The sequence below is a fragment of the Mesoplodon bidens genome (genome assembly GCF_964165515.1).
Source record: "Mesoplodon bidens genome assembly, chromosome: 7".
NCBI lineage: Eukaryota > Metazoa > Chordata > Mammalia > Artiodactyla > Ziphiidae > Mesoplodon > Mesoplodon bidens.
In genome coordinates, this window is record NC_138164.1 from 111041703 (window position 1) to 111064648 (window position 22946).

The 22946-nt window shown below is 58.1% G+C and overlaps 2 protein-coding genes across 11 annotated transcripts; both read left to right on the forward strand.

Moving 5' to 3' along the window:
* Positions 1–501: 501 nt before the first annotated feature.
* Positions 502–12598, forward strand: ANKRD13D (ankyrin repeat domain 13D). 9 transcript variants are annotated; one of them, XM_081238813.1, is made up of 16 exons: positions 502–805; positions 1395–1530; positions 1655–1779; positions 2644–2689; positions 2772–2915; positions 3166–3355; positions 5719–5802; positions 9041–9116; positions 9509–9590; positions 9864–9925; positions 10033–10163; positions 11114–11271; positions 11361–11477; positions 11563–11726; positions 11806–11893; positions 12160–12598. In XM_081238813.1, the coding sequence occupies exons 1-16, from the start codon at positions 716–718 to the stop codon at positions 12444–12446; spliced, it is 1980 nt and encodes a 659-aa protein (XP_081094939.1). In that variant the 5' UTR covers positions 502–715; the 3' UTR covers positions 12447–12598. The 9 variants fall into 9 exon arrangements, with proteins under 9 accessions (XP_081094939.1, XP_081094934.1, XP_081094936.1 ...); XM_081238808.1 differs by having other exon boundaries at positions 572–805; positions 11806–11894; positions 12248–12598; XM_081238810.1 differs by having other exon boundaries at positions 572–805; positions 11860–11894; positions 12248–12598.
* Positions 12599–13522: 924 nt separating this feature from the next.
* Positions 13523–21611, forward strand: SSH3 (slingshot protein phosphatase 3). 2 transcript variants are annotated; one of them, XM_081239277.1, is made up of 14 exons: positions 13523–13803; positions 14364–14401; positions 14981–15212; positions 16175–16293; positions 16373–16444; positions 16801–16866; positions 16953–17141; positions 17225–17318; positions 17582–17710; positions 17793–17839; positions 18499–18645; positions 18873–19073; positions 19180–19453; positions 20590–21611. In XM_081239277.1, exons 1-14 carry the CDS (start codon positions 13738–13740, stop codon positions 20860–20862), a joined length of 1947 nt encoding a protein of 648 aa, XP_081095403.1. In that variant the 5' UTR covers positions 13523–13737; the 3' UTR covers positions 20863–21611. The 2 variants fall into 2 exon arrangements, with proteins under 2 accessions (XP_081095403.1, XP_081095402.1); XM_081239276.1 differs by having other exon boundaries at positions 13524–13803; positions 14361–14401.
* The last annotated feature ends 1335 nt before the right edge of the window (positions 21612–22946 follow it).

Consider the following 22946-nt stretch of genomic DNA (forward strand, 5'->3'; position numbering starts at 1 on the left):
CGCACACACAGGCCTGGTCAGTACCCGCGGGGTCTGGGGTAAGAACACAGCGGCACTGGCAAGGAACTGCCGGGGAAACGCGCGTACCCCAAGAGCCACCGGCCCGCGGCCCGCTGAGCACGCACGCGCACACCCGCGCTCACGTCCCGGGGACCCCGGCCCCGCCCCTCGCCGAACCGCCCAGTCTCCGGACTCCCTCTTTCCCCTTCCGGACCCGCCAGGATGGGTCTGCGCCGTGTCTGAGGCGCCCCCTGCCGGGCGCTTGCGGAGCTGCATCCAGGCCCCGCCCGCCGGAACGCCCTCCGCAGACCCTTCCCGGCTGAGACCTGGGCTGATAACGCAGGTCCTGGCTTCTGCCCTGGCGCGCGTGGTCACCAGGGCTGCTGGGCAGCAGCCCTCGTCCGCCCCCGGCGAGCGCGGGCCGGACTGAGGTTTCCGTGGCTGCGAAGCAAGGTCGCGCCAGGCCCGACGCCCCGCCCCGCCTCGGCGCAGCCCCGCCCGCCGGGCCCGCCGAACCCGCCCTCCCCTCTGCCTGCGCCGCCGCCGCTGCAGCCACTGCCGCGGGGGCGCGGGGGCGCGGGGGCTGCGGTGGGCACTGCTCCGGCTCGGCGCGGACGGGAGGCGAGGGGCCAGCGCCGGGCCCGAAGCCGAGGCGGAGCCGGGCCGCCCCCGCCGCGCCCGCTGGCCCGCCCGGGATGAGGCGCTGAGGCCCAGCATGGCAGGCCCGGGCCCCACCTTCCCGCTGCATCGGCTCGTCTGGGCGAACCGGCACCGCGAACTGGAGGCCGCGCTGCACAGCCGCCAGGTGAGGCCCATCGGGCCCCCGGGCCGTCCTCCTGGTCCCCCACCCAAATCTGTGGTCTGCATCGGGAGGCCGCCTGCCCGGCTCCCTCTCCCCGGCCCAGAAGAGAGGTCACCTGCCCCTCGAGCTTGGGCTTCTGGCCTCGGCGCCCAGCGCTGGGCCTTGCCCTGTCCGTCTCCCCACTTCACACTGCATCCAGCCTCCGAACTCGTGCCGCACCACCCCTAAGCCAGGCTGAGAAAAGCAGCCCGGTCCTGGTCCCCAAGTCAGTCCAAACTCTTGACATCGGCAGCTGCACCTCTACCAGACCAGGCCGTCCCCCCACCCCACCCCACCCCACCCCACCCCCGCCCCTGCCCACCACCACCGGGCCCCCGGCTCTGTCCCTCGCAGAGGGCAGGAGAGGTGGGCAGGCCCTTCCCACCTACCCCCTCTTCTCCTTTGCCAGGACACTCAGGCCACCCTTTGCCATTTCCACCACCTGTGTGCTGTCCTTATTTCCTGCAGTGACTCCCAACCCTGTTCACCCCAGTGGCCTTCTTGCCTTGGCCTCACCTTACTTGCCCCGTGCTGAGTGTCTCATCTCCCCCAGCACGACATTGAACAGGAAGACCCCCGGGGTCGCACCCCCCTGGAGCTGGCCGTGTCCCTGGGGAACCTGGAGTCCGTGAGAGTCCTCCTTCGACACAATGCCAACGTGGGCAAAGAGAGCTGCCAGGGCTGGGCAGGTACTGCAGAGGGCAGAGGGGCTCCCCTGAGGCTGGCAGCGGGGGGGCGGGTGGTGTGTGTGGGAGTGAATGGCCAGGCCTGGAGCCATCTAGAGAGCTCCCCTCAGCAGCCCAGTGCCCCCAGTCCTGCAGGAGGCAGTCAGCACTGGGGACCCTGAGATGGTGCAGCTGGTACTCCAGTATCGGGACTACCAGAGGGCCACGCAGAGGCTGGCTGGCATTCCGGAATTGCTCAACAAACTCCGCCAGGTACAGCAGGACGTAGAGGTGTGGCCAGTAAGGGGGGTGTGGGGCACCATGGAGGGGACCGTGACAGACTATGTGGGGTAACCCTGCCGGGCCTGGCCTTGGAAGGGCACCCAGCCTGTGCAGCATGCTTTCCTGACACTGTCAGTGAGGTCCCTCTCTCTTGACCCCAGCCAGGGTCATGTAGGAAAGAGAGGCAACCAGGCCCACATGGATGAGGCTTTTCCCCCTTTGGGGAGAAAGCCTTTTGCCAGCATAGAGGGTCCTCTAGTGCTAGAAATCTCAACAGAGCTTTAGATCATGGGTCTCCTGGTTAATGCAGATTTACTGAAAGGATTTCATCCAACTTACCGGACGCGGCCTGGACTCCTGTCCACCCTTCTCAAAGCACACAGTGGGTGGGTAGGGGGGCCCCCACTGGGAGAGCACACTACCTTGTGCCCTCCACCCCAGGGGCAGGCCCCCAGGGGGTCACTATGCCCCCTTTGCAGATGAGGACTCTGGGGTCCAGAGCGGGCAGAAGCTCCCCCAGGAACCCTGTGGGCTAGTGGCCAGGTTGAGCCTGGCCCCCGGCTTGCAGATGCTTATAGCCTGATGACTTGCAGACCTTTCAGGCCCCACTTGGCCCACCCTTTCCTGGATGGGGTTTGGCTGGGTTGGGGGCAAAGCTGGACCATGGCGGCACATCGCGCCTCGCTGAGGGAATTCCCTGGTTGGCACTCCGTGCTTTCACTGTGGGGGGCTGGGTTTGGTCCCTGGTTGGGGAAGGGCTGGGCTCCCAGAAGGGGGCCTGTGGACAAGGGGCTTCCCAGGCCCGCTGGGCCCTGCTGCAGGCTGGGCCCTGATCGGTGCTCTGGTCTATCTCAGGCCCCCGATTTCTACGTGGAGATGAAGTGGGAGTTCACCAGCTGGGGTGAGTGGGGACCTCTTGGCTCTCAGGGGCCTGGGCTGGGGCCGTTGGGAAAGAACCTTGGTGACCTCTGTGCCTCCTACAGTGCCCCTCGTGTCCAAGATGTGCCCGAGTGACGTGTATCGCGTGTGGAAGCGGGGTGAGAACCTGCGGGTGGACACCAGCCTCCTGGGCTTTGAGCACATGACCTGGCAACGCGGCCGGAGGAGCTTCATCTTCAAGGGCCAGGGTGAGCTCTGGGGGGCTCCCCACAGGCACGCAGCAGACCAGGGCCCCCAGGTTCTCCCGTGGCTTGTGAGGACAGTGCTGTCCTCTGTCTCTATCTCTAGATGTGTAAATGGAGGCGGGGGTGGAGGGCGTCCAGAGGCTGTGGCCACACCCCATAGCAGGAGGTGGCTGAGGGCACCACGATAGCCCTCTGGCCACTGTCTGGGCCTGGCACTTATTTGTCCCCCTCACACCCCCACGCCGGCTGGCAGAGGCGGGAGCCTTGGTGATGGAAGTTGACCACGACCGGCAGTTGGTGCACACGGAGACACTGGGGCTCACGCTGCACGAGCCTGAAGCGCTGCTGGCCACCATGCGGCCCAGTGAGGAGCATGTGGCCAGTCGCCTCACCTCTCCCATCGTCTCCACCCACCTGGACACTCGCAATGTGGCCTTCGAGAGGTTAGTGTGGCCAGTGCCCTCAAGCCTCTAGTTCAGGCTTCTGGGAGGCTGAGCCCCTCGCAGAGGCTGCTCGGGAGGGGGAGGGGGGCCCTGCAGGCCCAGTGTCTCTTCTGGACCACCTGCTGGCCCTGGGTCCTGTGGCACCTTCCAGCTCCTGCACGCCTGTCTATACTGGCAGCTCTCTCCCTGGGAGGAGGCTGGGTCCGGGAGTCCCCAGTTTCCTGACTTCTGACCTCACGTGTTTTCCCATAAAAACAAGGATTGAGGCTGCCGTGCAGGGCAGCTGTTTGCAGCAAGGTCGGCTTCTCAGCGGTGCAGCTGCGTCTGGGCCAGAGTCCTTTGTGGGTAGCCTAGGAGCCCACCCTTCCGGCAGGGTGTTATTTCTCTGACAACATGTGCCCCAGTTCCAATAACAGACTTCAGAAACACTTTTTTTTGAAAAACAGCTTTCTTGAGATATAATTTTGTAGACTGTACCATTCACCTATTTAAAGTATGCAATTCAGTGGTTTTCAGTATTTTCACAGATATGTAACCGGTACCACCGTCCAATTTTAGAACATTTTCGTCACCTCAGAAAGAAACCCTGTACCCTTTAACAATCAACTTCCAATCAACTCCCTTTAACAATCAACAATCCCCTCCCCCGCCCAGCTAATCTACTTTCTGTCTCTATAGGTTTTCCTGTTCTGGATTTTTATATGAATAGAATAATACAATATGTGTGGTCTTTTGTGACTGGCCTCTTTTGCTTAGCGTAATGTTTTCAAGGTTCATCCAAGTTGTAGCATGTAACTGCCGCGTTCCTTTTTATGGCCAGGTCCGTTGCACGAATATCCCACATTTTGTTTATTCATTCGTCCATTGACGGACATAAGGATTATTTCCACGTTTTGACTGTTGACTGTTTGACTATGAAGAATGCTGCTCTGAACATTAGTGTACAAGTTTTAGCGTGGACGTACATTCTCTTTCTCTTGGGTATTTACTTGCGAGTGGAATTGCTAGGTCCTGTGGTGACATGTGGTAATTAAACACAGATGTTTAATTATTTGAAGAGCTGCCAGACTATTTACCAAAGGGGCTGCAGCATTTTACATTCCCATCAGTGGTATATAAGGGTTCTAATTTCTCCACACCTTCACCAACACTTACAGCTCATTTATTTATTTGGGGGTTATAACCATCCTAGCAGGTGTGAAGTGGTATTCATTGTGGTTTTGATTTACATTTCCTTGATGACGAATGATGTTGAGCATCTTTTCATGTGCTTATTGGCCGTTTGTATATCTTCTTTGGAGAAGTGTCTATTCAGATCCTTTGCCCATTTTATCTTTTTTTAAAATTAATTAATTAATTAATTAATTTGGCTGCGTTGGGTCTTTGTTGCCGCGCGCGGGCCCCCTCCAGCTGCGGCGGGCGGGGGCCACTGTTCACCGCGGCGCATGGGCTTCTCATTGCGGCGGCTTCTCTTGTTGCGGAGCACGGGCTCTAGGTGCACCCTGAGGGCCGTGGCCCGCAGGCCCAGTAGTCTAGGCCTGCAGACCCAGTAGTCGTGGCCCGCAGGCCCAGTAGTCGCAGCTCGCCGGCTCCAGAGCGCAGGCTCAGTAGTTGTGGCGCACGGGATAAGCTGCTCCGCAGCATGTGTGATCCTCCCGGACCAGGGATTGAACCCGTGTCCCCCACATTGGCAGGTGGATTCCCAACCACTGCGCCACCAGGGAGGTCCCCCTTTGCCCATTTTAAAAATTGGGTTATCTTTTTATTATTGAGCTACAAGAGTTCTTTGTATGTTCTAGGTAGAAATCCCTTATTGGCTACATGATGTGCAAATATTTTCTCCCATTCTGTGGGTTGTCTTTTCACTTTCTTGATGGTGTCCTTTGGAGCACAAAAGTTTTTAATTTTCATGAAGTCCAGTTTATCTATTTTTCCTTTTGTTGCTCGTGCTTTTAGTGTCATATCTAACGATACTTTGCCAAATCCAAAGTCATGAAGATTTTCCCCTATGTTTTGTTCTGAAAGTTTTGTAGTTTTAGTTCTTACACTTAGCTCTTTGATTTATTTTGAGTTAATATTTGTATATGGTGGGAGGTAAGGATTCAACTTCATTCTTTTGCATGTGACTGTCCACTTGTTCCAGCACCGTTTGTTAAAAAGACTGTTAATTCCCATGGAATTGTCTTGGCACCCTTGTGGAAAAATCTGTTGACCAGAGATGTATGGGTTTATTTCTAGACTCTCAATTCTATTCCACTGATCTGTATGACTCTCTTTGTGCACTGTCGTAATCACATGTTGCTTTGTAGTAAGTTTTTGAAATCGGAAAGTGTAAGTCTTCCGACTTTGTTCTTCTTTCTCAGGATTATTTTACGTATTCTGGGTGGGTCCCTTGAAATGTCACATGAATTCCAGATTCAGCTTGTCAATTTCTACAAAGAATTCAGGTGGGATTCTGATAGTGTTTGTGTTGAATCTGTAAAACACTTTGGGGAGTATTGCCATTTTAATAATGTTAAGTCTTCTGCCATGAACGTTGGATATTTTTCCATTTTAGATCTTTAATTTTTTTTCAGTGATGTTTTGTAGTTTTCAGGGTATAAGTTTTACACTTACAGTAAATAAATTTATTCTAAGTATTTTATTCTTTTTGATGCTCTTATAAATTGAATTGTTTTCTTGATTACATTTTTGAACTATTCATTGCAAATCTATAAAAATACAATTGATTTTTATATATTGATCTTACATCCTGTAATCTTGTCAAACTCATTTTTTAGTTCTAATGGGTTTTTAGTGGATTCCTCGTATTTTTTATATGTAAGATCGTGCCATCTGTTAATAGTTTTACTTCTTCCTTTCTAATCCGAATGCCTTTTATTTCCTTTTTTTTGTCTAAATGCTTTGTCTGGAACCTCCAGTAGAACGTTGAATAGGAGTGGCAAGAACGGACATCTTTATCTTGTTTCTGATAAAGAAACAAGGGGGAAAGCATTCAGTCTTTCATCATTAAGTGTGACATTAGTTGTGGGTATGCTTTATCAGGCCGAGGAAGTTGCCTTCTGTTCCTAGTTTGTTGAGTGTTTTTATCGTGAAAGGGTTTGGGTTTTGTCAAATGCTTTCTCTGTGTCTATCGATATGATCATGTGACTTTTATTTTTATTCTATTGATATGTGTTGCTATCAGTTAATTTTCAGATGTTGAACCAACCCCGTATCCCTGGGATAAATTTCACTTTGTCGTGGTGTATAATTCTTTTCATATGTTGCTAGATTTGGTCAGCTACTATTTTGTGTCCATATTCCTAAGAGGTAATGGTTTATAGTTTTCTTGTAATGTCTTTGCCTGGTTTTAGTATCTGGGCAATGCCTCATCGAATGAGTTAGGCAGTGTCACCTCCTTGTCTATTTTTTGCAAGAGTTTGTGAATAACTGGTATTAATTCTTCTTTAAAAGTTCGGTGGGATTCTTTGGTGAAGCATCTGGGCCTGGGCTTTTCTTTGTGGGTACTTTTTGGTTTGTTTTTGTTTTTACTGCTTCCGTCCCTTTACTTGTTACAAGTCTGTTAGATTATCTACTTCTTCTTGAGTTAGTATTGGTAGTTTATGTCTCTCTAGGATTTGTTTACTTCATCTAAATTATCTAATTTGTTGGGGTACAATTGTTCATCATATTCTTTTATTTATAATCCTTTTTATTTCTGTAATGTCAGTAGTAATGCCCCCTCTTTCATTTCTGATTCTGGTGGTTTGAGTCTTCCCTCTTTGTCAATTCCATTGATCTTTTCAAAGAACCAGCTTTTCGTTGAATTGATTTTCTCTATTGTTTTTCTCTTCTCCCTTTCATTAATTTTCACTCTAATATTTATTATTGCCTTCCTTCTGCTTGCTGTGGGTTTAGTTTGCTCTTTTCCCAGTGTCTTAATATGGAAGTTTAGCTTATTGATTTAAGATCTTTCTTCTTTCTTAATATAGTTATTTACAGCTATAAGTTTCCCTCTAAGCATTGCTTTAGTTGTGTCCCATAAGTTTTGGTATGTTGTATCTTTTTTTTTTTTTTTTTTTTTTTGCGGTACGCGGGCCTCTCACTGTTGTGGCCTCTCCCGTTGCGGGGCACAGGCTCCGGATGCGCAGGCTCAGCGGCCATGGCTCACGGGCCCAGCCGCTCCGCGGCATATGGGATCCTCCCAGACCGGGGCACGAACCCGTATCCCCTGCATCGGCAGGCGGACTCTCAACCACTGCGCCACCAGGGAGGCCCGGTATGTTGTATCTTCGTTTCCATTCATCTCAAAGTATTTTCTGATTTTGCGTTTGATTTATTCTTTGATCCATTGGTTATTTAGGAGTGTGTTGTTTACTCTTCCCATATTCATGAATTTACCAAGTCATCTTTTTTCTGTTACTGATTCTGATTTCATTCAGTTTTTTTTTTAATTAAGGTTGCTTTCTTGTTGTTGTTGTTATTTATTTATTTTAGTTATTTATTTTTAGCCGCGTTGCGTCTTCGCTGCTGCGCTCGGGCCCTCTCTAGTTGCAGTGAGCAGGGGCCGCTCCTTGCTGCAGTGAGTGGGCTTCTCATTGTGGTGGCTTCTCTTGTTGCTGAGCACAGGCTCCAGGCACGCAGGCCTCAGTAGTTGTGGCACGTGAGCTCAGTAGTTGTGGCTCGCGGGTCCAGATGGCTCTGCGGCACGTGGGATCCTCCCGGACCAGGGCTTGAACCCGTGTCCCCTGCAGTGGCAGGTGGACTCCCAACCACTGTGCCACCAGGCAAGCCCTCATTCAGTTGTGATTGGAGAACATACTGTGTATGATTTCTGTCCTTTCAGTTGTATTGAGGTCTCTTTTATGGCTGAGCCTACGGTCTATCCTGAAGAATGTTTCACATGCCCTTGAGCAGAATATGTATTCTGTTGTTGTTGGGTGGAGTGATCTAAGGATGTCTATCAAGTCTAGTTCGTAGTGTGTTCAGGTCTTCTGTTTCCTTGTTGATCTTCTGTCTGCTTGTTCTATCCATTATTGAAAATGGGGTACTGAAGTCTCCAACTATTATTGTTAAATCAGACATACTTTTATTTTTAAATTTTTACTATGGAAAATTTCAAGCACATATGAAAGAAGAGAGACTAGTATAATGTTCTCATCACCCAACTTCAGCATTTATCAACATTTTGCCAATCTTTTAAAAAAAATTTTTTTTGGCCACGCCGCACGGCTTGTGGGATCTTAGTTCCCCAACCAGGGATCGAACCCAGGCTCTCAGCAGTGAAAGCGCCGAGTCCTAATCACTCGACCGCCAGGGAGTTCCCAACATTTTGCCAATCTTGTTGAATCTACCCTTCCTCACTTTTTTCCTGTTTTCCTTTTCCCCCACCTATTTTAAAGCACGTCCCAGATGTCGTATCATTTCAACAGTAAATGTTTCTGCGTGTGACTCTAACAGATAAGGATGTTTTTAAACCGAGCCCCAGCGCCATTATCACACGTAGCAAAAATTAATAATTGCCCAGTACTTTCTAGTCCTCAGTCCTCTGTTCATTTGTCCCCAGCTGTCCAGGCAGCCTCCTCAAAGGCCCCTGTGTGCTTCACAGCGGGAAGGCTAATTGGAGGGGGTCTTTGGAAGGGACGACTTTGGCCAGAGTTGGGGAGTGTGGGTCCTCATGAGCTCCTGTTTGGTCTGTTTCAGGAACAAATGTGGTATCTGGGGCTGGCGGTCTGAGAAGATGGAAACCGTTAGCGGCTACGAGGCCAAGGCAGGAGAGGCTAGTGGTGGGAGCTGGGGTAGGAGACGAGGCCCAGGAACGCTGCCCCTTCTCCACATCCACCCTGTGTGGAGGGAGAGACCCAGCAGCCCGTGGGCTCTGGATGCCCTGTGTGGCCACGGGAACTCAGTGGGGCCCGAGTGCCCAGCCCCTGCTGAGCACGCAGGGGTTACCCACAGCACGGGCCCCTACCCGATCACCGAGATGAAGCCAGGAGCATTTTACCCTCATTAGTGACTCCCCGGGGTTCAGACCCCACCCCCTCCACTGTGGGGAGCGAGATCCTATCTGTCCCTGGGGACAGGAGGACTTGGGTCCTGTGCTGGTGAGGCTGAGTGTGGGCAGCAGGCTCTGAGCCCCCAGCTCCCCCTGTGTCCCCCCCTGCTCCCCAGGTGTACAGCGCCACCAATGTGGAGCTGGTGACACGCACACGCACGGAGCACCTCTCCGATCAGGACAAGTCGAGGAGCAAAGGTAAACCCAGGTGCGCCTGCCTGCTGCCCAGTCACACCGTACGGGGTGGTCACCCTGATCTGGGGTCAGGGCCAGAGTATCTGGGACCAGCTGGAAGGCTTCCCCGTTCCCGTCTGCTCTGCCTTCCACCACAGGGGAGGCTCCCAGGGTGGAGGCTAGGTGTGGGCAGTCCGCCTTCCACCACAGGGGAGGCTCCCAGGGTGGAGGCTAGGTGTGGGCAGTCGGGGGGCAGTGGCCCCAGGTCCCCTCATGGGTTCCACCCCTTCTCCTTAGGGGGGAAGACTCCATTCCAGTCCTTCCTCGGGATGGCCCAGCAGCACTCCTCCCACAATGGGGTGAGCCGGGGCTGGGGGGCGGGGGCTGGGGGCCAACCGGCAGGGCCTACTGGGCGGGGCCGGGCCAGCACCTCCCGAGCGCTAAGCCTGGTCCCGGGGCCACCCAGGCTCCTGTGCAGCAGGCAGCCAGCCCCACAAACCCCACCGCCATTTCCCCCGACGAGTACTTTGACCCCAACTTCAGCCTGGAGTCCAGGAACATCGGCCGCCCCATTGAGATGTCCAGCAAAGTACAGAGGTGAGGTCTGGGGGCTGGCGGGGGGGCTTCCCTCTGGGACAGGGGACCCTGCCTGGTGCCCCCCGAGCCCTTGCAGACCCTCTCACACACAGGGCCCCCTGGAGTGGGGAACTCACTCACCCAGCTGGCTGCCTTCTCGACTTCACTCCCTGGGGGCCGGGGCCAGGCCTGCTTTAGCCATGGTCCTTGGCACCCAGCTCGGGGCTTGGCTCAGAGGACTGGTCGCTCTTCTTGGTGAACGAATGAATGGGCAGCACCACCCATGTATGGTTTTCTGTTCAACTGAACGAGCACCTGCTGGGGGCCAGCTTGTGGCAGACAGGAAGGGCACGCGGCTCTAACACCTCCTGGCTTCGTGGCCCAAGGAATCACCTTCCCCTCTGAGAGTCTATTCTCCCCCTCAGTAAAATGAGAACAGTTGCCTTTGGCCACCTGCTCACAAGGGTGCTGTGAGGCTCTGATGAGCCGTGACTCCTAGCGCATCTGGTGGGCCCAGCACTGTGCCAGGAACCTCACGTGGACTCCCTCAGCCACGCGGCGGCCGGGCTGGGATGCGACCCCAGCAGTGCGGTCCTGAACTGTCGGGCTGTGCGGGACCCCAGAGTACGGCGAAGTGCGACGTGCTGGCTGGCTGTGGGCCGAGGAGGGGGACAGGGCTGTGGACGAGGCGGGACTGAAGCCAGGAGCTCAGCCCTGCCCTCCTCATCCAGCAGAGCTGAGCTGGCACAGAGCACCCGGGGCCCAGCCTGAGCCCAGGGCCGGGGGGCAGCTCAGGCTGTAGGGCCAGAAGGACATAAGCTCCTGGGGGAGGCAGGCAGGAGCAGCTGAGCAGAGAAGAGGGTCCCCCAGGCCAGGTGGAGGGCAGCAGAGGCAGATGTCCAGAGTAGGTGCGCCTTAGCAGAGGGGCCACCAGAGGTTCCTTGACCCACGTCCTGCGGTTGGCCGGGCAGGTTCAAGGCAACCCTGTGGCTGAGCGAGGAGCACCCGCTCTCCCTGGGTGACCAGGTGATGCCCATCATCGACCTGATGGCCATCAGCAACGCTCACTTTGCCAAGCTGCGCGACTTCATCACCCTGCGCCTCCCGCCCGGCTTCCCGGTCAAGATTGGTGAGAGGGTGGGCCGGGCGGCAGGAGGGCCCCCGGGGTGGGGTGGGCACGGGCTGCAGGGCTGGCTCAGGCTCGACATCTCCTCACAGAGATCCCCCTTTTCCACGTGCTGAACGCCCGCATCACCTTCAGCAACCTGTGTGGCTGTGACGAGCCCCTGAGCTCGGTGTGGGTGCCAGCGCCCAGCTCTGCCATCGCAGCTTCAGGTACCGCCGTGGGCGGGTGCGGGGCTGTGAGGTTCGCTGGTCTCTGCACACCAGGGGCTGAGCACGACCCCTTTGCTGCGCCCAGCGAGCCCCTTCCCCTGTGAGGTGGACCCCGCCGTGTTTGAGGTGCCCGACGGGTACAGTGTGCTGGGCGCAGAGCGCAGCGAGCCCCTTCGCGACGAGGACGACGACCTGCTGCAGTTTGCCATCCAGCAGAGCCTGCTGGAGGCGGGCACAGAGGCGGAGCAGGTGGGGTGCGGGCAGGAGCTGGGCCCTGGGTGTGGGGAGGGGTGGCAGAGGTGACAGCTCCGGGCTCTGGCTGCTGCAGGTGACTGTCTGGGAGGCCCTGACCAACACCCGGCCTGCTGCCCACCTTCCCCAGGTCACGGCTTACGAGGAGCAGCTTCAGCTGGAGCGGTGAGGCCCTCCAGGACCTGCCGGGTCCATGTCTCAGCCCCGCCCTGCCTCGAGGACCCTGCCGGCCGGGGGGGGGGGGGTCTTGGCTGGTGGGGTTACGTAGCAGGGAGGTGCTGGCCCCAGGACCCCACACCCTCTTTGAGGCCACCCTCCATCTTCCGTGCTGCCCACCAGCGAGGGCGGCATGAGGGATGGGGAGAGACGGGGCCCGGCCTCGTCTCTTGTCTCCGGTCCTCGGGTCCCAGCCTCCCCGTCCTTATCTTCGGCCTCCGCAGCCATGTCCCAGCCCTCGGCCTCCTCCCCAGCCTTAGCGCTCACGGGTCTGCTCTCCCCTCTCATGCCTCGCCTGGAAGGGCCCTCCAGGAAAGCCTGCAGATGTCCACAGAGCCTGGGGGTCCGGGGTCCCCTCGCAGGGCGCCCCCGAGCTTTGAAGAGCAGCTTCGCCTGGCCCTGGAGCTGTCTGCGCGGGAGCAGGCGGAGCGGGAGCGGCGGGGGCGGCGGGAGGAGGAGGACCTACAGCGGACCCTGCAGCGCTCGCTCACGGAGCTCTGAGCCCCGCCCTCAGGAGGGCTGCCCCGGGCTGCTCCGCCCCCCACTTTTGTAACTTATTTATTTATAGACACTCTGCTGCTGCTGGGCTTGGGGCCTGGAGCCCTGCGGGTGGGCTTGCATTGGAGACTGAGATGGAAATAAAGAGACCCTCAGCAGCAGGCTTGCTCCGCTCATTGCGGGGGTCGGGGGGGGGGAGTGCTGGGGGGCACCGAGGGGAGACACTGTGGGCAATGGCCTTCGACTTGGGTTTGAATCCTGACCGTGCTCCCCTTAGCCTCTCTGAGCCTCAGTGTCCTCAGCTGTAAATGAGACCGCCTCCCACCCCCAGGGCTTCTGGGAGGGTAAAATGAGCCGACAGGTGTCAGGTGCCCTAGTAGGTGCTCCGTGAACGTCAGTTCCCCCAGCCCTGTCCCACCTACTGGAGACCCCGGTTCTTCCGGCCACACAGTCTGGCTTTCCGGGAACCCACCCCTGCTCGTGTCAGGGACGGGGAGAGGCTGGTTCTCCAGACTCTGCCGGGTCAGAGGAGGCCCAGCGCCCCAGGCCTGGGTTCCTAACCTGACTCCGGCAGGTTCTACTGCAGTGACATTAGACAAGTCACTTCCCTCTGTCGCCGCCGTGAACCTGCTCAGCCCCGCCCTGCTCACCTCCGAGGTGGCCCTGAGGACCTGCTGTGAGCCTCACGGGTTAGTTCTAAACCCACCCTGATATCCCCTGAAGCTTCGAGTGTCTCTCAGTGATTCATGCTGAGTGGAAGCGCCAGGGCCAACCGGCAAGGAGAAAGAAGTTTGGGGTGCTCCCCACTTAAGACCCACGGTTTCTGGTCCTCTCCAAGACCCGGGTCCTCAGTCCTTCCTCCCTAGGTCCTATCTCTGCTGCTAGCACAACAGTTGAGGCCCAGAGCACAGCTCAGGTGACCTAACTGGGCGGAGCAGGGAGGACGGGGGCGCCTCCTGTGAGGAGGGACCGAACCCTGAACCCAACGTAGGCTGCCCCTTCCCGCCGCTGTGGCCGGGCTCCGCACCTGCGCCCCGCCCCCAACGTGTTTCGTGGGGCGGGGACGAGGCGGACCCAACCTGTGGAGACGCGAAGGGAGGGGCGGTGGCCACTGCTTGCGGGCTCCCCAGGCCGGGCTGGACGGGTGTCTGGCCCTTTAAGGTCCGCCCTCGAGGAGGTGCCAGGCCCTGGTGGCTCCGGACTCTCCTTCCTGGTCCTGCGGGGCAGGGACTGTCCGTGGGGCTGCGGGAGGGTGCTGTGCCCCTGCCGGGCCAGGTGCCCCCGGTCTGGTCGCATGGCCCTGGTCACCGTAAGCCGCTCGCCCCCGGCCGGCGGCCACCCCACGCCTGTGGGGCCCACGGTGAGTCTGGCTTTGCTGTGGTCCTGCCCACGCAGCTGGCTGCCAGTTGGGCCTGGGGGAGTGCTTGCTGTCCACGGGCAGCCTCCCCTGAAGCCTGGGAGTGTCCGGAGGGGGACTTCAAGTCTCAGGCTGTGGGGAGAGGGGTTGGGGGGGGGCGGAATCTTGAGGCAATCAGGAACTCGGACCAAGGCGAGATCCGGAGCCGGAGCCGTGACCGCCTGCGGAGGCCCTACCCCGCTCTGGGCCCAGACGGGGGCCAAAGTCTCAGGCGTCTCCAGCCTCGGGCCGCCCGCACCGCTCCATCCCCCCACGCCTCCTTACCTCCGGCCGCTGGACCTGAACCTGGGCCCGGGCTCCCCCCAGTGCCTCCACGTGGAGAGTGGATTGGAGCGCCAAGGGGACCTGACCCCCTTTCTGGTTCCATTCCCCACTGCGGGGGTGGGCGGTGTGCGCGGAGGGGGCGCGATCCCTTCACCGTCCACCACAGCAGCCCTGAGACAGGGGAGAGGAGAAACCTTCCCTGCCACTTCACTCTGCCCTGGGGGCTGCTTTCTCAGCAGGACCAGGTGTCCCAGCGCAGAAGCCGGCTCCAGCGAAGGTGAGCACCTCTTCCCAACACACGCACCTCCGTCCAGCCGCCAGCCTTGGCCACCGCCATCCTGGAGGACTTGCAGCCAAAGCCCACTACGTACTGTGTGGGGCAGTGTTGCCAGTAGGCATAGCTGGTGGGCACAGCTGGCTGCCTTTGCTTTCATCTTCCCCCTGGTCAGTTGGAGCTCCTTCACCCACTGTCCTGGACCTGGCTCTGGCCAGTGGTCACGAGCCAGTGGGCAGCATGGGACGGCAGGGCCTGAGGACTCCTGAGTCCCCACCAGGCTCACAGTATCTACTGAGTTAGGCAGGTGGGAAGGAAAAGGAAGCAACCTCCACCCCTCCTCAGACAAGAATAGATGGGCTGGAGGCTTGAGAGCCTCCAGGGCAGTGCTTCCCAAAGTGTTGGGGCAGCGTTACCCGGGAGCTGGTTAGAAATGCACATTCTCGGGCCTCCACTCCAGGCCCACTGAGTCTCTGGGGATGGGGTCCAACACCTGTTTTAACAAGCCCTCCAGGTGATTCTGACACACCCCTGTCCTAAGGGCTACAATGGGCCATAATAGTTTCCCTGCTCCCCTGCCAGGCAGAGCTTTGCAGTACTCCGCGGGGCTGTCCTGGGACTGCAGGATGGAGGCGATGATGGAGATGCAGCCAAGGCCAGCTCTGAGCAAGTGGAGGAACCCCCCGGGGAGGAGCAGCCCCACGGGGACCAGACAGACGACGGGCATGGGCCCCAGAGTCTCAGGAAGCAGGAACAGAGTCAGCACCTGCGCCTCATGGTGGGGCTGCTAAGGCCACAAGACGACATCCGCCTGGTGAGGGCCCCGTCCAGAGCCCTCTGGCCCTCTGAAAGGGGAGAGAGCCACTCCCCAGGTGGGAGGAGAGGGTGGAATGGGGCCAGTGTGTGTGTGTTTGGGGAGCAGTGGTGTGAGAGCAGGGGGCCCCCTGGGGAGCGTAGCGGTTACCCAAACCCCAATGACTCTGCTGTTTCGGCTAGAGTTGTCTTAACAGGGCGATCCGGTCATGTCTTCGGGTCTCTGGAGAGCTGGGAGAGGATGGGGAGGTTTGTCCGATGTGAGCCTGTAGGGTCAGATTAGGTCCAAGAGCTGGGAATTACCCAGAGGCGGGTTTCTGTTCAACCAGCACAAGACCTTCCTGACTATGTGAGTTGCCCACAAATGAACTGGTGCTCAGGGGGGCCTGCTGAGCACCCACCGTGGGCTCGTGTGCTGGAGGGGCCCGTGCGGGAATGGGACACAGGCGGGAAAGTGAGGAGCAGTTCCCAGATGCCTGTGGAACAATCTCATTGTCTGCAGCAAAATGGGAAAAACAAGATGCAGTCAGTTTTTTGTAAGGCAGAATTCATTCCACAGAAGCACCATCCTTTACTGTGAAACTGTGTCCTTAATATTTCTTTGGTGAAAAACATTCCTTGAATCAAATTATGGTAATGGCAAGTGGAAAGGTGTTTCTTAAACCTCCTTCCTAGGCAGAAAAAAAAAAAAAGGGCAATCTGTCATGGCCATTCTCCCCCTTTTTTTCACATACACCCTCTCTGAGAAGAATCTTTCTAAACATTTTATTGGACCATGAGATCCCAAAGTTGGGAACCACTAGATTGTAACCACTGATCTGGTATCTGGGAAGAGAGGGATGGATGTGGAGGGAGCAGGTGGCAGGTCTGTTCTAGACCCGGCTGTGTGTCAGGTGGGGGTGGGGGGAGCAGGGTGCTCTGGGCCACTGTGACCCTGGGCTTTTCCCTTCCCATCTTCTCCAGGCAGCCCAGCTGGAGGCGGCCCGGCCCGCCAGGCTCCGCTACCTGCTGGTAGTTTCCACAAGAGAACGTCTGAGCCAGGATGAGACAGTCCTTCTGGGCGTGGATTTCCCTGAAAGCAGGTGGGAGCAGGGAGAGGAAGGGACGAGGGCAAGGAGGTGAGGTGCTGGGTGACAACAGCTTTCCCTCTGTCCCCGCCAGCTCCCCCAGCTGCACCCTAGGCCTGGTCTTGCCTCTCTGGAGTGACACCCAGGTGTACCTAGATGGAGACGGGTAAGAGGTGGCAACTGGAGGGAAGGGAAAGGAGAGAGGTCAGAGGGTGGAATAACTAAGTGTGATGTATGGGGCGGGGAGGGGTGCAGGGGTGTGGTGGTGCTGGGGAGCAACTGCAGAACTCGAGGCTGGGCCTATTGTCAGCTCCACTTAAGATTCGCCGTGTGATCCTGGGCAAGTCACCTAACTGCTCTGGGCCTCAGCTGCCCCATAGCTGGCAAACAGGGCTTATTTTGAAGTTCAGATGATGTGTATATACTTTGAGGACCAGCCTTAGGTGGCTAGTGGGAAGGCCTCTCAGGGGACCCTGTCCCAGAGCCAGGAGCTGGGTTCCACCCCCACCTGATCTCCCACAGGGGCTTCAGTGTGACGTCTGGTGGGCAGAGTCGAATCTTCAAGCCAGTCTGCATCCAGACCATGTGGTAAGGGGCTGGGTCTTGAAGATGGCTCAGGGTCTGGGTAGGGGCAGCAGGGAGGACAGCGTGACCCAGCCTCTCCTCTGTCCCAGGGCCACGCTCCAGGTGTTGCACCAGGCATGTGAGGCGGCTCTAGGCAGTGGTCTTGTGCCAGGGGGCAGTGCCCTCGCCTGGGCCAGCCACTACCAGGACAGACTGAGCTCTGACCAGAGCTGCCTCAACGAGTGGATGGCCATGGCTGACCTGGAGTCTCTGCGGCCTCCCAGCATCGAGCCCGGCCGGTCAGTACAGGGAGGGGAGGAGAGGGGGCTGTGCCATGGCAGAGCGGGGAAGGGGCCCCTGGACTGACGGGCTCGGTTCCCAGGCCCTCGGGACAGGAGCAGATGGAGCAGGCGATCCGGGCTGAGCTGTGGGAGGTGTTGGACTCCAGTGACCTGGAGAGCATCACTTCCAAAGAGGTGGGCAGGGTGCCGGGGACGAGGCGGGGAGCTGGGCCCTGGTTGTGGGGGCCTCCGGCTGGGCCCCAGAGGGGTCCTCTCCTTGGAGCCTTCCCATCTTAGCTTTCCTCCTGTCTGAGCTGTTGTCACGTGCCTGGCCTCAGCTTCTCTGCCTTGATGGGACAGAGTATTGTCCTCAGAGGCCCTTCCCTCCCCCAGGGAAAGCTGGGGCATCGGGAACCTCGCAAGGCGCCCCCAGCCTCTCCTCACCCTCCTGCCTGCAGATCCGCCAGGCCCTGGAGCTGCGCCTGGGATGCCCTCTCCAACAATACCGCGACTTCATCGACAACCAGATGCTGCTCCTCATGGCCCAGCAAGACCGGGCGTCCCGCATCTTCCCCCACCTCTACCTGGTGAGCTGCAGGCTGAGGGCTGGGAGATGGGGCCTGCTGCCGCTGGGGGAGAGGGCCAATGACACTCTCTCCGTGTTCACAGGGCTCAGAGTGGAACGCAGCGAACCTGGAGGAGCTGCAGAGAAACAGGTGGGGTTTCGAGCCCTCCCAGGACTGCCCGCCCTCTGTCCTCCCCCGTGGGGAAACCTGGCCAGAAACCCCCAGAACCCTCTCAGCAGCAGCTAGCTCTGCTTCCAGCTCCGCCCCTGGGGCCGTTCCCCTCGCATGGGCTCAGGGGGAGACAGGAGAACAAGCTACCCTGCTGGTCTGCTGGCGGAAAAGCCCCTCTTCGCCTGACCACGTCTCTGGGAGAAGGGAGGGCCCCTCCCCTGTGGGAGACCTGGCTGCCCGTTCCCAACAGCTCCTGTCACTTGTCCATCATGGGCTTTCGGGAAACCTGCTGTGACCCTTGTCATCCAGCTGCTGCAGATCCACCACCCCATCTCAGCTGAACTCCGAAGCCCTTCTCTAACTGACTTCTGACGATAACAGAAGGGCGTGTGTTGCAGGCCGCCCAGCAGCTACCTGGAAGCGGGGTGGGGACGGGCCGGGGCGGGACAGTACTCAAGCCCAGTGGGGTGAACCGATTTGCTCAAGGTCACCGTCATCTCCTCCTCCCACCGCAACTGTGCCGCCCCCAGCGGACCCTCAGAACCAAGAAAACTAACACCCAGGGTCCGCCGGCTCCGCTGGCCAACGGGCCTGGTGCCCGTGGCCACGTCAGCCTGGCCTTGTGCCCCGTGCTGCAGGGTGAGCCACATCCTGAACATGGCCCGCGAGATTGACAACTTCTACCCCGAGCGCTTCACCTACCACAACGTGCGCCTCTGGGATGAGGAGTCGGCCCAGCTGCTGCCCCACTGGAAGGAGACGCACCGCTTCGTGGAGGCTGCAAGGTCGGGCCGTCCCACCCCTCCGCCCGCCCCATCCCAGCTTCCTGCCATCCAGGGCCCGTGCCCTCCTCCTGCCTGCTCTGCCCTCAGCTTTTCTGGCCCTCAGGGTCCTTACCTCCTTTCCCCTCTGCTCTGGGAGGTGAGCCCACCGCCTACCTGCCTTTCCCCGACACTCTTGGCACAGCAAGGGGGCGGGGGAGGGGGAAGCTGACCCGGTTCGGCCTCCACAGAGCTCAGGGCACCCGGGTGCTGGTCCACTGTAAGATGGGCGTCAGCCGCTCGGCCGCCACGGTGATCGCCTACGCCATGAAGCAGTATGGCTGGAGCCTGGAGCAGGCTCTGCGCCACGTGCAGGAGCTACGGCCCATCGCTCGCCCCAACCCCGGCTTCCTGCGCCAGCTGCAGACCTACCAGGGCATCCTGACTGCTAGGTATGGAGTGGGGGACGAGGGGAAGGGGGTGGGTGGGGGTGGGTGGGGGTGGGTGCTGGAGGTTGTGGCTGGGTCACTGGAAGCTGACTCGGCCACCCCCTCGCAGCCGGCAGAGCCATGTCTGGGAGCAGAAAGTGGGTGGGGCCTCCCCAGAGGAGCACCTGGCCCCCGAGGTCTCTACACCGTTCCCACCTCTTCAGCCAGAACCCGGGGGCAGTGGGGAGCTGAATGTGGTGGGGTTGGAGGAAATCCAGGCAGCCTCAAAAGAAGAGCCTGGGTCACGGCCCCGTATCAACCTCCGCGGGGTTATGAGGTCCATCAGCCTCCTGGAGCCATCCTCAGAGCTGGAAAGCACCTCGGGGGACAGTGACCTGCCAGAGGTGAGGCTGGGGCTAAGGAAGGAGCCCAGGTTGAGGCAGAGTGGGGGCCAAAAGGAGGAGAGGGCAGATGGCCGGAGGATGGAGAAAGTCCAGGACTGGGGCTCGGCTTGGCCCTGAGCGGGGGGCACCTGAGCAGGGGGACCACACCCTGGGCAGCTCCTTTTCATCCCCTCAGAGTAGCCGAGGAGAACCGATGAGGACAGGCGAGCACTGCCTTCCGTGGGAGCTGGGGAGCAGTCACGGGACAGGGCTATCTGGTGGGCTCCACAGCCAAACCGGCCCTAGGCTGGCGGCTGCAGGCAGCTCTCAGCCTGACGAAAGGACCTGCTACCTAAGCGGCAGGGCTGCCCAGCCTTGGAAGGAGCATCCTCCCCAGGCCAGGAGCTGCACAACCAACCGTTGACGCCAGATGGGTGTGGATAAGATGCTCTCAGCACCCCCTCCCAAATCGGAAGGGCAACCCATCGAAGGATGGTGTGCAGTGGGGTCATAGCACTCACACAACCGAAGTGCTGGCTGAGTAGCTGAGCAGCCTCTCTGTGCCAAGCGCTGCAGGGCACGAGTGTAAGACCTGGCCCTTGCCTTAGGAAGTCAGGCCCCCCCATGTGACTTGAGGCCAAGGTGGCTGACCCGGAGGAAGGAGAGCTCACCTCACAGAGGATGGGAACATTGGGAAAGGCATCCTGGAGGAGGTGGCACTGGGTGTGGAAGGCTGGGGGGAGGAACAGATGGTTGATGGGCGGGCGTGTGTGTTCCTAAAGGCAGGGTGTCCTCACTCGGCACCCAGCCCAGGGCCCGGCACCCGGAAGATGTTTCCCTCGTGGCTCATGGGACTGACTGTACAAAGCAGTGGGGGGCAAGAGGAGGAGGAGAGGACCCCAAGGACGCAGTGGGTGCAGGGGAGCTAAGGAGGAGGGCTTCTGGGGGCCAGACAGGTGAGGGCTGAAGAGCAGTGGCAGTAGGGCTGGGGTGCTGCCTTCCCTTCTAGGGAAATCTGACCTGTGAGTACCTGCAGTAGCTTTTTCTGTATTCACTCAACAGATGCTCTGCATCTACCCTTTTCTAGGCTCTGTGCTCCGTGCCGCTGCCTTGGAACGACTTCCCCGTGACTCTTCTTTATACTCTCATCCTTCCAGGTTTTCTCTCCAAAGGAGTTTTCAGATGAAGACCCTCCACAGCCCTTCCCTCAGCTCTCAAGCGCCGAGGGAGGCCAGCAGGCCCGCAAGGGGCCTTGGCCTGCCCTTAAGTCCCGCCAGTCTGTGGTTGCCCTCAACAGCGCCGCCCTGGTGGCCAGCCGGACCCGGGCCTTCCAGGAGCAGCGGAAGGCTGGCTGTCCGTCCACACCCAGGCACCCAAAGGTGGTGAGGCAGCCCAGCGTGGACGACAGTGGCGAGGAGGGCGAGGTGTGAGCCCACACACATTCCCATGCCCCACTAGACACAAACAGAGGCACCGGAACACAGCTTCTGGGATGAGCACCCCTCACTCCTGTCGGCCTGTCCACGTTCCTCTTAGCTCCTCCCCAGGAGGCCCCAGACTCCCGTCACTACAGCCTCAGCACCTACAGCCTTAAGTCTCAGACCCGTGTCCACCTGTCCAAGGGCTCAAGATTTCCTCCACATTTGGGGATGTGGTAGAGAGACTGAAGGTGCCTTTGGGGGCAACAGTACCGTAGCTTCATTCTTAACTGCTGCCTGAAACACACACTTGCAGCCATGGAATAAAAAACAGAGTTTCTCAGTGCAGAAAGGCTCATGCTCCCTCCCTCCCCTACTCCTGTCTGCCTCATCCCCCCCGACCCCATTTCACTCCTGGGGCTCTGCAGAGAACCAGTGGCCCCCAAAGGCCAAGAGTAACTTCAGTCCCCAAACCTGGGAGTTTCTGAGGAGTGGGGAGCCAGAGCCCTCTGGCGGAGCTGGCTGGTCAGCCTCCCTCACACCCCCCATAAGCAGCCTGAGTCTCCGCTGCTGCCCCCAGCACCCTCCGCCTGCACTGCACTGGAGCACAGGGCACTATGCCAAAGAGAGCCTTCTTTCTGAGCTTCACGGCCTCTGGCCAGTTTTTCATAGTCTTAATAGTGTCTGGCTTTGTACTTAGAAAGAAAAAACATTTTCATATTGTTTTAATTTTATGATAAAGCTTGTCGGTCCACTCTTTCTCTGGTTGCACAAGGAGTGTGGCCTCTCCTTACCCCTTCCATTCTCTTCATAGTTCCCAGGTATCTTGCGACAGGCCCGTTTGGGGAGTGGTGTGTTTGGGGCGGGGTGGGAGGAAAATTGGGGAAGAGAAGAGGGGAGGTCGGCGCTATCTCCCTCATCTCCCGGGGCAGGGCCTGGGTAAATGCTAGCTGCCCCGCCCCCCTCAGGCAGGTCGGCAGGGGAACAAGTCTACACTGGACAGCAGGTGCTGGGCTCTGTCGGGGCAGCGGAAGGGAGTTACCCATGAGGAAATGGAAGCTGTCGATGCCTATGTGGACAGGACCAAGCCTGTCACAGAAGCTAAGGCTCCTTTTGGGCACTTGATGCTAGTTCTTGAGCACACTTTGGGTCCCAAGAATCTTCTTCTTGCTACAGTGCAAGAGAGCCTGACTTTCCAAGCCAGCCTATCACTGCCAGGGAAGAAGGACCCTCGGTGGGCCCTCCCCTCTGCCTAGGGGTTCCTTCTGCTCAGTTACAATGTTCAAGAAGAGTAAGTGGGTCCATCTTTGTCACTTCTCTCCCCTCTTCCCCAGATCATATGCTCTGCCCTGTAACACTCTAGTTTGGTTGGGGGTTGGGAGTGGGTGGGTGCAGCTCCTTCCCTCAAAGCAGGCCTCAGATAGGAGCTGGCAGCAAATGTTCTTGTTGATTGAGACCTCACGCCCAGTTTTAGGAATGAATCTCTCACCCAGACCCTGATGGGACCCCCAGCACTGCTCTAACCCTAGTGGACGGAGGAGCAGGACACTTGGGTTCTAGCCCCAGCTGTATCACAAGTGACTTCATCTTAAGTCTCTGTTTCTTTCTGTAAGACAAAAGGATTAAACCAGGAAATCCCTAGACCCCACCTCCTGCTTTGATATTTTAACAATACGTGTCCTCTGTACACTGACAGAATTCAGCCTCAACATGCTCTCTAGAAGAGGAGTCATTTGTACCTGTCTGTGGGTAGCAGGCCCAGGGTCACAAGGTGGGGTACAGAGAAGCCAGATGTGATTCTTGATCCATTTGGCTGGTCCACCCTGCCGAGCAGGGAAGGGGCTGCCTGCCATCTACAGCCACCCATGAGTCCCACCCAGACTGCCCTTTCAGCAGTTCTGGGCCAGGGCTCGGGGACAGTGGGGGTGACAATGTCAGGAGGGAAGCCAAGGTTGGACCCTGCCCTCCTGCAGTCTGTGCAGCTGGGAAGGCAGGATCCAGTCATGAACTCAGAGCTGTGGGGCCCACTAGAATCTACGGAGAAGTAAGAATTCAGCACGAGGAGAAACAAAAATTGGAGGGGAAATTATCTGCAT

Coding starts and splice junctions, on each gene's coding strand:
- ANKRD13D (XM_081238813.1), top strand. CDS start 716: ATGGCAGGCCCGGGCCCCACCTTCCCGCTGCATCGGCTCGTCTGGGCG. Junction 5,803..9,040: donor AATTTCTACAAAGAATTCAG/GTGGGATTCTGA, acceptor GGTCTGTTTCAG/GAACAAATGTGGTATCTGGG. Junction 9,591..9,863: donor GGACAAGTCGAGGAGCAAAG/GTAAACCCAGGT, acceptor CCTTCTCCTTAG/GGGGGAAGACTCCATTCCAG.
- SSH3 (XM_081239276.1), top strand. CDS start 13,738: ATGGCCCTGGTCACCGTAAGCCGCTCGCCCCCGGCCGGCGGCCACCCC. Junction 15,213..16,174: donor CACAAGACGACATCCGCCTG/GTGAGGGCCCCG, acceptor CATCTTCTCCAG/GCAGCCCAGCTGGAGGCGGC. Junction 17,142..17,224: donor CCCAGCATCGAGCCCGGCCG/GTCAGTACAGGG, acceptor CTCGGTTCCCAG/GCCCTCGGGACAGGAGCAGA.